The 17,873-nt window shown below is 41.2% G+C and overlaps 1 protein-coding gene across 1 annotated transcript in view; it reads right to left on the minus strand.

Annotated features, from left to right (window-relative positions):
- The window catches only part of LOC140227990 (uncharacterized), a 42,775-nt gene that overhangs the window by 14,334 nt on the left and 10,568 nt on the right, over positions 1–17,873 (minus strand). The window contains exons 4-12 of the mRNA XM_072308422.1: positions 13,024–13,177; positions 12,162–12,264; positions 11,528–11,672; positions 10,965–11,039; positions 10,271–10,429; positions 9,712–9,909; positions 8,393–8,563; positions 6,750–7,025; positions 4,811–5,024 (exon numbers count right to left, since the gene is read on the minus strand). Of these exons, the coding sequence (XP_072164523.1) occupies positions 4,811–5,024; positions 6,750–7,025; positions 8,393–8,563; positions 9,712–9,909; positions 10,271–10,429; positions 10,965–11,039; positions 11,528–11,672; positions 12,162–12,264; positions 13,024–13,177 (1,495 nt within the window). The remainder of the gene's footprint in view (positions 1–4,810; positions 5,025–6,749; positions 7,026–8,392; positions 8,564–9,711; positions 9,910–10,270; positions 10,430–10,964; positions 11,040–11,527; positions 11,673–12,161; positions 12,265–13,023; positions 13,178–17,873) is intronic.

The following is a 17,873-nucleotide window of genomic DNA, read 5'->3' on the forward strand; positions in this document are numbered from 1 at the left end:
AACTATTATGCGTCTTGTTCTTTCACATTTCTCACGCCACGCCTGTCAAAATACTAGATTGGTTGGTTGGTTGGCATCCATTCGTCTCGAGAAACGATGGCGTAGCACTAGCTAGGCAAGAAGTTTGCACTGCCTTGAGTGGCTGTAAAGCCCCACTCTTGAGTGGCAATCCTTAGAGCACTTGCAGCAGATGAAGTCTGTTGGGGCCAATACTAAGACTGCCCGTGCCTTTCTCTTAGCTCTCCTGTCGGTCTGCTGTACGTGCCTTACAGCTTCAGCTCTCTGAACGCCCTCCCTGACGGTGCCTCTCCATAGCGGACGATCTTCAGCTACACCTTCCCATGTGTTGGTGTTGATGTCCATCGTCTTCATGTCACGTTTGCACACATCTTTGAAGCGGAGATGCGGCCTTCTCATGGGACGAGACCCCTCGCTTAGCTCTCCATACAGCATGTCCTTCGGGATGCGACCTGGTTCCATTCGACGCACATGACCCAACCACTTCAGGCGTCTCTGGCTGAGGAGTGAAAACATGCTGGGAATGCCGGCACGCTGGAGGACCTCTGCATTTGTCACCCTATCCTGCCATTTTATGTGCAGGAGTCGTCTGAGGCAACGGAGGTGAAAGGTGTTGAGCCTCTTCTCCTGGCTAGCATATGTTGCCCAGGACTCAGAGCCGTATAGCAGGGTGCTGAGGACACAGGCTTGGTAAACGCAGAGCTTGGTGTTCTTGGTCAGCTGACTGTTGTTCCATACGCGCCTGTTCAGTTTGGCCATGACTGCAGTAGCTTTCCCTATCCTATTGCTTATCTCATTGTCAAGGGAGAGGGAACTGGAGATTGCTGAACCAAGGTAGGTGAAAGAGTCCACTTCTTCCAGATGTGTGACATTAATGGAGATGTCTGGAGGAGAGTCAGTGCCTTGGGTCAAGATCTTAGTCTTTTTCAGGCTGATGGTTAGTCCAAATTCGTTGCAGGCATGGGACAGACAATCAACAAGCCTCTGCAATCCCGCTTCTGTGTGCGATACCAGAGCAGCGTCGTCAGCGAACAGCATTTCTTGGATAAGAACCTCTCTAACTTTGGTTCTGGCATGCAGTCGGGCGATGTTGAATAGCTTCCCATCCGCTCTGGTACGGATGTAGATTCCCTCTGTGCAGTCAACAAAGGCGTACTGAAGGAGCATGGAGAAGAAGATTCCGAAAAGTGTCGGTGCGAGGACACAGCCTTGCTTCACACCGCTGTTCACAGGGAAGGCATCAGAAGTTCTCCCGTTGTAGCAGACTCTACTTTGCATGTTCTCGTGAAAGGAAATGATAATTTGGAGCAGTCTCGGGGGGCATCCAATCCTCTGCAGGAGACTAAAGAGTCCACTTCGGCTGACCAGGTCAAAGGCTTTCGTCAGGTCTATGAAGGCAATGTACAGCGGCTTTTGCTGCTCACGGCACTTCTCCTGCAGCTGGCGTAGTGAGAAGATCATGTCTACTGTAGATCGGCCTGCCCTGAAGCCGCACTGTGACTCTGGATACACCCGGGAGGCAAGACTCTGCAGGCGTGCCAGAACTACACGTGCGAAGACTTTTCCCACAACACTTAGGAGAGAGATGCCTCTATAGTTGTTGCAGTCGCTGCGGTCTCCCCTGTTCTTGTAGACAGTGATGATACTGGCATCACGCATATCTTGGGGTACGTGGCCTTTTTCCCAGCAAAGACACAAGAGCTCATGGAGATGTTGCAGTAGTACTGGCTTGCCGCTCTTTAGAACTTCTGGTGGGATACCATCATTTCCAGGAGCCTTCCCGCAGGATAGACGGTCAATGGCTTTGCTGAGTTCTTCTTTTGTAGGCAGGGCATCCAGCTCCTCCATGATTGAAAGGCTAGGTAAGGTGTCCAAGGCAGCATATGTTACCTTATTTTGGGCTGCATAAAGTTCCAGGTAATGTTCTACCCAGCGTTCAAGCTGCTTACATTGATCTGTGATGGCTTCTCCAGTCTTTGTCTTCAGTGGTGCAGTCTTGATGGCGGTGGGACCGATTGCAGCTTTAATGCTGTCGTACATGTCCCTGGTATTTCCGCTGACTGCAGCTGTCTGAATCCTGCGGCACAGGTTCAACCAGTAGTCATTAGCACAACGGCGCGCAGTCTGTTGAACCTTGTTGCGAGCAGTTCTTAGGACATCGTGTGTGCTAGAGATGGGGTTCTGCTTGTAGGCCAGCAGGGCTTTCCTCTTGGCTTCAACATCTGATTGCATCACATCCCAGTGAGTTTCGTACCAGTCTTCGCTCCGACGTTCCTTCTTCCCGAACACAGAGAAGGCTGAGGAGTAGATAGTATCCCTAAGGTGGCACCATTTACTATCAATATCATTGTCATTTGGAATTGAAGTAATCATTTTCTCCCTGAACGTGTCATGAAATCGTCGACATCTCTCGAGGTCGTTGATGCAGCAGGTGTTGATGCGTGGGAGACCTTTGGTTTTGGTTCGATGTATTTTCCTTGTCATCAATCTCACTTTGCTACTGACGAGGGAGTGATCTGAGTCGCAGTCTGCGCTGTGATAGCTCCGTGTGTGGAGAACACTGCTAAGGTCTGTACGCTTGGTGATGACAAGATCAAGTTGGTGCCAGTGTTGAGACCGTGGATGTCTCCAGGAGACTTTGTGGCGTTCTTTACCTTTGAAATAGGTGTTTGTCACACACAGACCACGATGGCAGCACAGCTCCAGCAGCCGCTGTCCATTATCATTCATCTTTCCCGTGCCTTGGTGGCCGAGGCAGGAAGACCAGGTGTTGTAGTCAGCTCCCACTCTAGCATTAAAATCTCCTAGAAGATAAAGTCCTTCAGTGCTGGGGATCCTGGATATCATCTCATCCAATTCTTCATAGAACTGGTCTTTAGTCTCTGAGGTGGAGCAGAGTGTCGGTGCATAAATGCTGAAGATGTTGATGAAGCCCACTGTTGTAGACAAACGCAGAGTGAGTATTCTCTCTGTCCCGCCAGTTGGTGGTTCAATGGTGGAAACCAGAGAGTTCTTCACTGCGAAGCCCACCCCGTGCTGTCTTGGGTCGTCCTGTGACAGACCCTTCCAAAAGAAGGTGTAATTGGCTTCCTTGATAGAACCACTGTCTGCCAGACGGGTCTCCTGCAGACAGGCAATGTCAACATTTAGTCTTGATAGTTCCTTGTCGATAACCGCAGTCTTTCGGGCATCATTAATCTGTTCGATGTCGTTATTAAAACCAGGGCACATGGTTCGAACGTTCCAGGTTGCTAGCCGAAGAGTTGGAGTCTTCATTTTCACTTCTTAACTTCTCCTTCTTACATGGTGTCAACGTCTTGAGACGTTGCTGGAGTGTCTTCTCCAGAGTGCTACGAGCCTGGGCTGATGTGAAGTGGAGAACTTGTGCTGCCCATACGTCAAGTTCCCCCTCTCGGCGTTGCTGATGTAGTCCAAAGGAAAGGATGAACCAATACAATTTGGCACCAGCACAGCTGCAGGAGTTGCCGGAAGGTAACGCAATACGTTGCTCGACCGCCTTAGGGACTCCACTCCGGATTTCTGTAGGGTTTACTCCTTAGCCTTTTCTTCTCCCGAAGATAACCACAAGGCAGTGGGACCACGTGGCAGGTTGTACTAGGTTACGTGGTACTAGTAGCAGGGTTGATTATTCCTGACCTGACCTATACTAAACACTACTCTCTGCTAGCCGTTTCGCACTTAAGTGTCAACATAATCCCGCGATAGAAGCGATGGAATTCACACGTTGTTTTACTTTTCTTTGGCTCCAATAACGTCACAATTAAAGATTGCATTGATTCCTTATGGTGTCACAATGGAGATGCGTCACTGCACACTGGTAAAGCGCGTTATACTGAGATCGCGCAACAAGTTTCCAATGATCCAGAGAGTGCACACGCTTGACCAAGCGCGAAAAATTAGTCACGCGAAAATATCCACTTTTACAGTAGTAGAGGGCTAATTAAACAGTGAAAAACAGTGATGAAAACAGTGCCCCATGAAAACTCCTTCCAAAAGTCCAAGAATGAATTGATGGGGGGATTTAACAAAGACAAAAAAAAAAAAAAAAAAAAAAAAAAAAAAAAAAACAGAAACAAAAAAACAACCCGATAATAAGACCTTGAAATGTCAATCCAGTACAACAATTGACACGTCCTAGATATACTAGATATACGTCATATAATACTAGATATACGTCATATAATTCGCGGGGTTTATATTTTTCTGGAATTTCACGAGTCGGGTGCCATTCGCGAATTTCAAAACGCGTGAAAATACCAACTATGGGGGTGTTTCATAAAGCCGTTCGTAAAGTTACGAACGACTTACGAGCGACTGGTGATCAGCTCAACTGAATTATGGAAATTCTGATAAGTATAGCACATCAGAACTGATCACCAGTCACTCGTAAGTTGTTCGTAACTTTACGAACAGCTTTATGAAACAGGGCCCTGGTCCCGGCATGATACGAATGCGGCGTGCACGCGTGCATTTCCCCGTCCATTGCTTTTTACACCATGATCGCGAATTTAACTACTCAAAAAACAAACTCACTGCATAGGATGGAGTATGAGAGCCATTCAAAGGTCCCACTGGTTCCATCAATGTAACCGCAGCTAATAAGGTAAGATTGATTAGAAGTTTAAAGCAGAGTTATTACCCGACAAGGAATCCCAGTATAAAAGCGTTCGTGATGCTGATTTTGATACGAGCTCGATCTCAGAAACTATAGCACTGGTGTTAAAAAAAATCTTCTGTCATCTATGAACAATCGGACGACATCGGTACTCACTTGTCGGCGACCTTCACGTAATTGATGTCGACACCTCGGGGCTTGATGGTGACCTCCGGGGCGAGCGTTGCGGAACGAGTCACGCCGAACGAGGCCTGGTCCGACTGGCCCAAGAAGTTTTCGACCTCCAGGGTGAACACGTATTCGGTGTCGCTCGAGGTCAACAGTTCGCCGTTTAGGACGATCTCGGGTTCGCCGTATCCGGAGTTAAGCGCTGGAAATTAATAAGGAATTTAGTACACTAGTAATAGTAGAAATACGAGAAGAAATAGTATGAAATTTCTACAAAGGTTCTTACGAGGGTAGAGTTAATTAATTTTGGTAAGGTTAGACGTTACAAGTGGTCCTAAATGTAGCAATGGTAATAGCAGAAGTAACAGAAAATGGAATAACACCAGTATTTTTATAATACTCAAAAAGTTATTTTTCCTGTGTACTTACAAAGAGGTATGTCCATTCAACTTACAAATGTAGTTAAATTTTGAGTAACAGATAATTCTAATCTACCGAGTATGTGATCGTAAATAATATGGCTTTCTCGTGACTGCTCTTAGAAGGAAAAAATGATGATAACAATTGTCTTTTAACGTAATCCAACGTGCAAAAGTCGATGTTGTTTGATCATTAGGAGAAATCACGTCTTCTGCATGTGCATTTCTGTTTCCTGTATTCTGGGATACACTCTTGAGTATAAAATTCTCAATTACCCAAGTAGTAACTGGGAGAACAACTTTAAGGTACTAAAGCTACGGTCGAACGATGAGTTTGTACGAATGTCACTGTTCGTACGAATTCTTGAGTTCGTAGAGATTCATAGATGGGTCACAGATTCTTATACGGCCTTCTTACGAATTTCGTACGAACGCTTTTGAATTCGCAAGAACAACTGAAGACCTTTTAGAGAAGCGAAATGATTTATGGCCCTAGAATTCGTACGTTTTTCGTAAGAATGCCCTGAGTTATTTTTTCGTCAGACTTACGGCCATCTTACGATTTCTTTTTGTCGTAAGATGGTCGTACGTGCAACTCATGGCACTCTCAAGTCATTCGTAAGAAGATTTAAGATTTTTTTTTTAATATATATATTTTGTCGGGTTGTTAAAAAGACGCTGCCGTGTCCTGTCGAAAATTCTGTAACAGTTGAAAGTTTTATGCTTCAAGATGGCAGTAGTGCCAAGGAGACTACAACTGCAGCTACATCTACAAGTAGAGGAGGAGGAGGTTGTTGCTCCAACTCTCCCCCTCTCGCTCCTTCCTCCTCATCTCCATCTTTTCAATTTGATTGCCTTCCCTTTTGGTCCCATATTTAACAGAAATTTCTGGTCGACCACCTAGAACAAAGTGAGGATTTGAACTTAGCACGTTTGGCCTTATACCCCTAAAACTCAACAGTTGCACAAAATCGTGTACCTACGCCTTACGAGTCCCTTACGAACGCCTTACAAACTCGAAGAGTTGTTCGTAAGAACGCCGTACGAATCTCCGTTCGTAAGGCACTCTTACGAAAGACGTAAGAGCCCTCTAAGAACGACTTAAGGCGTTCTTATAATCATCGTAAGAATTTAAGGCTTCTAGAATTGTCTCTCGACCCTGCAAAATCTTGCGTAGTTCTTACGATGTTCGCACGACTTTCGTACATCCGCCTTGCGAAGAGAGGGTTTCGTACGAAGTTAAAAAAAAAAAAAAATCTTGTACAAGACCATCGACCAGGCTACGGACTTACGAACGGTCTACGAACGGTCTACGAACGCTGGTTTCGTACGGCCTTCTTAAGAAGATCTTACGAAATTGCCTAAAATCGTTCGTACGGCGTTCGTAGCAGTTCGTAAAGGCATTTGTGACCGAGCCTTTAAGTAAAAATAGAAATACAAACTATGTTACTAAGTCGTAAGATTTATAAGTTGGGATTTTTCCGTGAGATGGAGCAATATGGCTATACCATTGATGGTGTCCAAGGCGTCGGTAAGGTTGGACCCGACGTTTCCACTGCTCGAGACCGACCACGTGTAAATCATGTCACGGGCGCCGGATCCAGTGGAACGGCGTCCACTCAGCTCTACGTCGCCACAGCTGGGGATGCTCGCAGAACCCGTGAGGATGGCCTCGGGCACCAGGGCACTGTCCGGGGCGGCGATGCTGACGCTTCCACTAGCAGCGTACGAGTATTCCTGCTTGAATGCGTACACAGCGTCGTCCTCCAGTGTCAGCGTGTCGCCTGGAACCAACGAAATGAACCAATGAAATGAGCCAATGAAATGAGCCAATGAAAAGACCCAATGGAATGAACCAATGAAATGAGCCAATGAAATGACCCAATGAAATGAACCAATGAAATGAACCAATGAAATGACCCAATGGAATGAACCAATGAAATGAGCCAATTAAATGACCCAATTAAAAGAACCAATGAAATGAACCAATGAATTGAACCAATGAAATGAACAAATGAAATGAACCAATGGTATGAAAATTATGATGTCAAATGGTGAAGCAGATGTAAATAGAAATAGAAAGGCAAAGAGCCGTAGAAGAGACATAGGGAAGAATTCAAGCTATCAGATAACATAAATATAGCAGCATCAATAATGATGATGACGATGATATTAACAATGTCAATATTGATAATAATAATAATAATAATAATAACAACAATAACAATAATAGTAATGGTAATGATAGTATAATGATAATCATAATCATAACAATTAGAACAATAATGATACTATGTAATTATCGTTAGAATCACTTGCATTATCATTATCACTATAATTATCATTTACTATGATTTTTAGGACAATGCTGGTTATATGTGAGAGTGATATTTTGCTGATTTGACAGTGACGATATAACTTGAAGACTTGGGGTGTTTCGCAAATACAAGTCGAACTTAAATCCTAAGATCTACTTAAAATTGTGGTAGGCTGTGTCTGACTTCAATACTATTCTAACTTTTTATATGAGAATGAAAACTTTGAGACTTTTTTCATGCAGGCATTTATTAATAAATTAAAGGAAGGGATAAAGGGAATTTTCTTTATATTTTGATAGCAATTTGAAGTGGATTCTGAAAACATTATATAAAACTGAAAAGAGAAACCAGCTGCATACCATAATTCGAAATCGATCCTAACTTCTGTAAATTCTTTGTGAAACTCACCCCCATCCCCCATGATGAATGAAAAAAAAAATCATATTGACGAGTAGAAGGAGGAGAAAGGGAGAGGATTTGAAAATCAGGATTGGAAAAAGAGGAAAGATATTCTCGTGATGACGGAGATAATGACGGAGGCAACAAAAATAATGATGACACACAGGCCTATCGAAGAATTTTATAGCAAAACTAGCCAAACCTATTCTTGTTAAGTTAAGATATGTGTGATTAAAATGGCTAAAAAACAACAAAATAATGAGAAAATACAGGACATTTTTACCATAACTTCTAGAATATTCATTGTTATGTCAAAAGTGAGATATTGCTGGAAAGATTTAATTTTGCTCTATCTGATAATGGACTTACTTTACATGTTTTAAAAAAATGGCACTTAGCTCATTTGCAATAAACTCTTCAATAATTTGACTTACCGATGCCGAGAAGTCCACTGCCGGTTCCGAAGACGACGGCGAGCGACATGGGGCCCCGCCAGAGACACCATGGATCGTTACCAAGGCCGGTAACGCTGTCGAAGACGTCATCGCAGCTTTCGAAGTCCTCGTAGTCGACAGGGGAGTCGAACTCTAACCACAGAGCAGCTCCTGGATGTGTGGATTATGAAATGAACACAAACATCAGAATGATTATGTGCATTTACATGCTGAGTATAAAATTATGGCAGTGCGTAATATAATATAAATATTGCACTCGTTAAGGTCAGTATCGCACTCATCTTCCATTCGTGCAATATTGGCCCTAACTCGTGCAATATTTCCTGATATCCCATTCATAGCCATCCAATATGATATAAACCACAACATTTGATAAAACAAACGGGGAAATTAAGATGACTCTAAGTGCTTCATTGCTATTTGCTCGGAGCAATGATGCTTAACGAAGAAATCCACCTCCAAAATAAATAAACTTTAAAAGAAAAAGAAAAATATTCCCTGCAGAACGATACAAAATGACCAAAATCAGATAGGAAATAAGACAGAAATGACATTTTGAAATTTTGAAATTTTCGGAAAACAATTCTTTACCAGTCCTTATGAATATTCAAATGAGTTAGTTGGTGATGTCATATCCTCACAATTTTTCATGTATGATATGTATGAAATTTGGCAAAATTGCTATGTTCAGCCAACACGAGCAAAAGCATGTTCTCATACTAAGACATATCAGAGCTAGCATCTGGTTTTGTTTTTATATGTTGAGTGGTTTTAAGGCAAGCTTTATATCTATACAGCTGACATATGCAATTTCTTTTTATGAAATGAATGAGAAATTGTGAAAGCGTGACATCGTCAACATCTCTGTGTTCATTTGAATATTCATACGAACTGGTCAAGAAATCTTTTCCGAAAAAAAAAAAAATTGTGAAATTTCAAAAATGTCACATCTGCTTCATTTCTTATTCGATGTTTGTTATTTTCATATCGTTCTGTAGGGATTTTTTCCTCATTCATTTGCAGTTTATTAATTTTTGTAGTGGATTTCCTCTTTAATGACAAGTGATGTATTCTAATTGCAACACTCAGTAAACCAAAACACAGAGCAAAACTACATCTCAAAAAATACTTGTCAAGTGGTATGGTAGCAACCTCTGCCGGTGCGCCAGCTCTTGAATAAAATATTCTTGTTTGTATGGCGATAATTTTGCTTGTTAAGGTCGGTCGATGATGATATAGCCGTGAAAAAAATTTTCCCCCTTTTTTTATTGATGTTCTCGAGATGTGGAGCGACTAACCTGTGGATGAGAATTTCGCCGACTCAAGAATCGGAGCGCCCCAGTAAGCCGTGAGATTCACACCGCCCCCAAGGAGAGGGGTCTCCCCATTGATGCTGGGATAACCCAGCGCCCTGCCCGATTCGAGAGGGAGAATGAAATCCACCGCGAAGTCGCTGTCGCTGCCGAAGGAGCCGACGTTGACGTAGACTTCGTCAGCTATACATCGGAGGAAAAAAATGTGGGGGGGGGGGGGGGGCAAAACGAAAAAAGAAGAAGAAAGAATAGCAGAACACAATGAAAATGTTGACAAGGATGTAAAATTTGGATTCATCCACGTATTCATTTTATGAGTGGAACAACATTGATTACATTATTAGTTACTCGATAGATAATGAAATACACTTCGAATATCGCTCAGAACTCGCATCTTATGAACGTTGATATTCATAACTTAGACAAGAAATTGTATATAGATACACCAACAAATTCAAAGGAAGAATAATCGGCGAAAGAATTGATTCGCATGACATTATATTTCTGTCTTGGCTGGCCTCTATTATTCTCTTTTACTACTTACAATCCTCGGGGTAGATCAACAGCGACGGCTGCACATTGTAGTCGGATAGAGAGCGGACATCAGCGAAAGCCCCGCTGGGTGCAGTGATTTCAAAGGTTATGGGGATCAGCGAACCGTTCACGAGGGCCTCAGTTGGACTAACACTGGTGTAGCTGAAATCTGGGGGGGGGGGGGGGGAGAACGAGAGAGATAGAGTCAACTTTAAAGGGATTGTATAGTTTTGGTTGAGACCTAACTCCGGGTTCTATGTGAAATGTGAAAGAGCATGTAATTCCAAGAGGAATTCAACGTTTATTTGATGATATATAATTTGATAATATATCATTTTGATTATGTAAGTCTTAAAAATATATATATATATTTTTTTATATAAATTATCAGTAGTTTATGTGTCATTTTGTGTTTTGTATCTATATTGTTGGGGGGTTTTTTTGGCACGGAGTTGCTGAAAAACAGCCTCTGGCTGATGTCAGTCTCATAAATAGTTAATGAATTGAATTGCACCGAGTCAGTTCTTAAAATACTGGAAAATTAACTAGCACATCAAGCGTCGTTTATACTGCGTTGCACTTCAAGCTACTACGTATAAACGTTCATGCGCATCGAGTGATGGAACAGTTCACATAACAGAAATGATTTCGTGATAATCATATAATTATTATAGCACATCACCGTTTTCTCCATGATAACTTACCTTCGTACACGTAGATGTTCTGAGTAAACTCCGACAACGAGTCGCTGTTGCGTCGGATGGCCAGCTGATACTCCCCTGTGAGAGAACAATAGCAAGCAAACAAGGAAAAAGAAATATGACAGTAAATTATTTCAGTACAATCCAGTACAACATAAATAAAATCAATAAAAATGGTCACACTCATAAACACGGACAGAATCTAGTCGATTCAAAATTCCGGCTGCAAAATATTAAAGTCAGGAGTTCGACGTCAAAATTTTAAGCAGGATGGGACCTAGTAATCTGATGAACTTATCAATTTTTAATTCCATTCAGATTTTATTTCCAGTAGCATTGATATATATTGATTAATCTTTAATCACACTAATTAGAATAAATGAAAGCTTCAGCTGCACGCTTGTTTCATCTGGCGTTCCGTACCTTTCTCAATTCTTAGACAAAGGAGGCACTGACTTTTTCAAAGACTAGACAAGACAAAATAACACAAAAAAGCAAGCAAGCAAGCAAGCAAACAAACAAACAAACAAGCATACAAACATGCGATCAAGAGCTGGACAACTTACCGGGACTCAGGGCCGGAGTCGTGCAGGTCAGCTCGAAGTAGCTGATGCGGTCGTCGATGTCTTCCTCGATCTCGTTGCTGATGGAGTTGATGAAGACACAGGACAGAGTGGAACCGCTGGAGAAGCCAGCTCCTCTGACGTAGATCTATACGATGGGACAGAAGGATGCGATTTTATCATTTACATCTGATCTCTTATGAGTGATCAACACGCGAATGAGGATAGAGGAGCTATTTTTATTACCTGCTATTATATTATTCATTGTTATTATTATCCACACTGACATACAAGCAGGACAATGCCGGCAATAGGTAATTTTAAGACAAGTTAGCGTGTGGAATAAGACTCGACACTACTTAACACCGTGGCGGGCCAGTTTTCGAAAAAGTTAATGATGTTCACCGCAAGAAAATACAAAAATTCAGCATACAATGGTATGAGCTCAAACAATACGCTCATACGATGTGAATGACCCTGCACTTGATGCAACACATCGAAAGTCAATAATCATAGCTGATATTATCAGCTTCACACGGTGCGGAATATGACGTCATCTTTGATGCGATCAAGATCCACCAATCAGTTTACATGGTGCCACCCACGTGATTAGAGTTTTACTCAATCAGCTTCATACCTGAGTGGCCTTGTCCGGAACGATGTTGGGTGTGATGCTCAGCACTCCCACACAGTCGGATCCATCCCCGCCGCATGTCCCGCAGGCATCATACTCCAGACCGCTGTGTGAGGGAGGTGACGTAGTCACAATAAAATTGGTACCGCTTATATTTCATCGGCTTTTTCTTTTGTCTTTTAAAGAGAGGATTCGGTCATGGTGGCTTTTGCATAATTTCCCTTAAAGTATGGAACAAAACATACTTTTCTCTCGTGTAAGTTAAACACACCATAGGCATATTTTGATGAAGTTTAACGCAAAGTGAGCGTTGTAAAATTGCCTCGCATAGTAAGGCGGTGAAAAACAAATCATCTTAAAAATTAACTAAGCTATGAGAATGAGCTGTTTCTCGCTACTGCTTCTGAATTTTACAGGGTAACTAGGAGACATGTGAATTAGGACTTGCCATTTTCATTTGAGTTTTTTTTTTCAGTTATTTCTGAGAAAGAAAAAATGCGTTTCTTGAAGAGAGCGTCAATGGGAAGAAGGGAAGACAATTGAGTTAACATTTTATCTTGTATTTCGGAAAAAAAAAGATAAAACCGACGCATTAAAGAAGAAGGACATACATTGTCATGATGATGTTGAATTACGCACAATTAGAGGTAAGCTAGAAAAACAGATATAAAATACACGTAAAAACAAATTTTATGATAATTAATAACGGGCGGAGCAGTACGCCTCACCATGTGCAATGTGATCGGTATGGAGTGAGAAATAGAGATAATTAGATAGATAGATAGATAGATAGATAGATAGATAGATAGTATAGATAGATATATATGGGGGGGGGGGGAGAGAAATAACGACTTGCTTTGCATACCTGTTTGCCACGCCATCACAACCCTCACAGGACGTCTCGTCGGCTTCGGGATCGCTCTCACACTGGTCGCAGACGTTCTTGCCGTAGTCCTCGTCCCGACCCGTATTGCCTCCGTGGCACTCTCCGCACTCGTTTTCCTCGGCTCGCGGAAAACCTGTCATAGCAGACGACAGACGGTGGAAAAGTGTACGATGGATTAAACACATTGCCAAGGTCGATGTCATGATTCAATTCATTTTTTTTTTTGTCATGCATTTTCTTCTTCCACAGAACCGTAAAAGAAAAAAAAAAATCACAAATGATCTCTGGGTACCTACAAGTTCGTTGAACCATGAAAATCAAAGGTATAGTGAGATGCCCGCACCTCGTCAGGGGCCCGAACACCGTCACCCCGCTTAAAATGAATTATTGTTACAAGCGCGCTGAACAAAAATTCATGCCCGGGACTGTGTTCATTACGCTTGAAACTTGACAGGGCTACCACAACCAAGCAAATTGTGGCGAAAACCGAATAGTTTGAAATGTGAAAATCTGAAATTTATATGAGGAATACGTGTTATAAGTATCATCACAGTCACCCGCACGCATCTTTTTCGTGTATGTCTATGGGGGCATCACCGTCACCCGCACACGTCTTTTACGTGCTTTGTCTATGGGAGCGCGGGTGACGAGTTGCGGGCCCCTTCCTGATAATAGCGCACACTATTCCGCATCGTTTGCGTTTGGCGACGATAGCAGCAAATTTTCGATATCAATCAGTGCACTTGTGATTCCACTGGAATCTTCAGCATTTTTCTTGTATGTGAGTGGCGTTTCATAGAATTCCACTGACGAAATGTGATTTAAGTATGCACAAACATTAACTATGACGAGGTGCGGGTCACCCAAGTATAATTATGAATTGACAGCATTATACATAGTTGCAAATCAACCTTCTTGCATGTTACATTATCTATGCTCTGAGGAAAGGCAAAAAAAAAAACAAAAACAAAAAAACAAAAAAAAAAACCGGAGCTTGTACATTGCGGACAACTGATACAATCGACTCAAAATCTTACAAAATAAGAAATAATGATGTCATGATGAACAAGACAGACAGGACAGAAAGAACAAACGAACTTAAGAAAACATAAATACGAAATTGCAAGAACACAACAAAACATAACATGACCGTATAATTTCAGCGTCGTCAATGATAACACTCCCGATGTCTCCATTGGAAGTCTGCATATCTTCTCATGCGGGGTTCGGGATAAACTCAAGTGCTTTGCGTTTTATGACTTTCACATAAATTCGTTACTTTTATCATTGGCTGGCTACTGGCGTATTTTGCCCTGTTAAATTTGATAACTTGATATCGTAGAGTAAGACATAATCTATTTCATTTTTTTATTTCAATATTCAATCATCGGCATTGTCGACTTTCATCCCTTAGATAAAGCTCCGGAGTAAATTCCGTCTCGGAAATAAATTTACGTGACATAGCTTTCAATACGTATCTATCGCAAACGCATCGAGTGAATACGCCCATCAATTTGTATGGCGTGAGTCTGTAACACTCATTTTGTTTGTCGCACTTAACAATCTATAAATACTACTACTGATATGACTTAATGAGATATAGATGAGGAATGGGTGCGAGTGGAGGCCACTGGTGATGCTGATTTCGATGCCGAGCAGTTGGGACCCGGAATCGATTCTTACATCACCTCCGACGGCGGGAGAACAAACAACTCGGTGCAGATGCTCCCCTAAGGGATTCAATACGTGACAAACTTCGATATAAATATCGATTGTTGAAAGACTTCAACAACTTCTTCTGGCCCCCTTCTCCTCCTTGCACCACCAAATAAAGCAAGAGATAGCAAACTATACAGACGTCGTGGTCAATCAAGTCTTTTTGACCATTAGCAACCTGGTTATACACAATAGCAAAGGGCAGTCTGGATGGTAATTGTGAGAGGGTTGACCGTGCTAAGTCATCTCTTGGTTTTTATATAAGTGAGGGTAATGCCATCCCGGGGAGGGTGTACGAAAATAAATCTCTTTTGTCATCTCAATCACTATCACTTGGATGATGAGGCGAAGTGACACCGTCATCTTCTTGGAAAAAAAAAAGTAGCTCTCTTCATCCCCTCTCATTCTCATTCCGCAGACTTTTTATTAAAGCATGGTATTTTGCCGTAAAGTTGCGCGAGTAATATCTTGTTATATTTTCTATGATAAGTTGCTATCTCAATTCTTCTTCTTTTTTTTTCTGGTGATAAATGAAAACTCTATCTGTTTTAACTTTTTCAATGGTTCTTGTTTTAAAATAAAATCGTACATTAATGAATCTGTTATTTCTAAGATGTTGCCTCAGGCACTGAGAACTGAACGTAAATGCAAACAATATGTGAAAATGATAATAAAATATGATTTAATGGAGAAAGTGAAAATGCCTGAAGCTTCGTCGCGTCACGTTATGACCAAGGTTATATATTATGTAGCTATACAAACTCTCTATAAATCTACATACCTTACTACTGGTGCTCAAAGGTGCCTGAATCTGTTTTCATTTGTCATTCATTCTGTCCACTTGTTTGTTTCACACTTCGACTGACAGCTAATGCTAACAAGGTTTCATCACATGAATCTTCATTTACCCTAATGTCTAAAATTGTAGCATTTTGTGATTCCTTTTCTACCTTCATAAAGATATGTGGAGTAAGAATGATAATAATAACACTCGACAAATTCGGAGGACTGCGTTTACGACATGATACGAATAGTAACAAAACATATGAAAATAGAGATAAGACTGAATAACGCGATAACTTTTTTTTTCTCACTTTGTTCTACTATCATTTCATCCAACACCTTTACAACGAACTCCAACATAAACAAGATTTTGACAATTACCGCTCAAAGTCTATAGTTTCAATTGCAGATAGCCCTTTAACCATGAATTTCAACACACACACACAAAAATAATAACAATCGCATCTCAGCGTCTGTGTGATATCAGCGCGTCGGCATGATAAAAAAAAATGTGGTTTTGAAAAACTATATAGTGTAATCATGCTATGATAAAGCAAACAGCTATAAGTCACACTTAGTTCAACCCATAGATCATGTCAACAGTTACTCGCTGTAAACAAACACCCATACCGATGAACTGTAGAATTAAAAAAGAAGATATTGCGGCTTTCCAATAATTATTGCTAATATCTAGAGGCCGTCGACACTAGTCCCTGTGAACGGAATTTATAAATTTGGGGGAGTTTGCTGAGTACTAAAGACCAGTTTCCTTTGACTGTTCAAAATGATATGTCTTTTCAAAAACGTAATTAAAAACAATTCACAAACCATCTCGCAGCCTACTCTAAAAGTTGAGGATGGTTTGTACTTTATTAGTCGAGGTAAGTTTAATGGAAGAGCCGCATTCCGGATGAATACATTGATCACTCCTCATTTACATTTCAATTCACCGCCGGGGAAACCTCTTGAGACTAGCAACACCAGACAAAGGCCTATGACGTGCGAGCTTCGATTTCTGGTCTCGTCTTCTTCTTTTCCCAAAAGTTCCGCATCGATCTTATTTCACTGGGCCCACTTTTCCAACATTTCTCGTTCTTCCATTGCCCATTTGACAAAATGGTATCAAAATGACGAGACCCAGGTAGGCCTATACAGATAGGGTATACATTAACTTACGTTTAGTCAATGTTATAGGTGTTTTCTTTCATTATCGGCAGGGTATTGATTATCGAGATTATGTTTTCTCATACTCCTATTTTGCCTGGAATGCAGTGGCCTATAAGTAATATTTCTGTGTTTTTTTTTTTGTTTTTTTTTTTGGGGGGGGGGATGGGTGGGGGTAATGCGAGTGTCAAGATACTAGCCTTTGGATTCTGTTGTGGCATTAGAATTGCATTCAATTCAATTATAATCATATTTTCACCAATAAAAAGAAACACATAATACAAAGTGATACATTTCTCAATTTTAACTGTTAAAAAAATTGAAGGAAGGACATATCATTAAGAAGGTAAGAATAAAACTGGAAAACATTTCTAAATGTTTGTAGTGCCGTCGTGCATTGTTCGACACATGAAAATAGAACATAATTGATTGCTTGCAAAAAAAAAAATGAACCAAACACCAAACTAAATCAAGCAAACAACACTAATAATAGCATCAACAATTTCCGTAAACTCTGTATTTGTCGACCAGCATCAAAACACCACATTGCAATGATTGTGAAGACGACTACCATTAGTGGAGATATTATTGTGTAGGTGTGTCAGAATTTCATTCACATTCCTTGCGACCACGTTCCTACAAACCACGGCTATAGTCTGGCACGTTTATTGATTTTAGATAAGAGATAATGAAATAATTTCACGATAATTTCACTACATAATTTTCAATGTATACACATAAATGGGAGAATAAAAAGAGACAAAGAAAGAGTGAATTTATTTACAAACCACGGCTAGTCTGGCACGTTTATTGATTTTAGGTAAGAGATAATGAAATAATCTCACGATAATTTCACTATATAATTTTCAATGTATCCACATAAATGGGAGAATAAAAGGAGACAAAGAAAGAGTGAATTTATTTATCAAAGAGAGAAGAAGAAAGGAGACAGAGTCGAGTATGAAGAGCGTATGTGAGCAAGGAAAGAGTATTGATTGAGTTTGAAAATTGGAACAATGGGAGGGATAGGGTACGTCGGAGGGGATCTAGAGTGTCACGCAAACTAGAGCGGTATTGATATGATGGTGGGGACAAAACGCCACTCTCTTTCCCCCTCCACGTTTTGGTACCTCGCTTAAGGAGCTAGTTATTGACGAGGCTATATA

Source organism: Diadema setosum, chromosome 1 (assembly GCF_964275005.1).
Source record: "Diadema setosum chromosome 1, eeDiaSeto1, whole genome shotgun sequence".
Taxonomy (NCBI): Eukaryota; Metazoa; Echinodermata; class Echinoidea; order Diadematoida; family Diadematidae; genus Diadema; species Diadema setosum.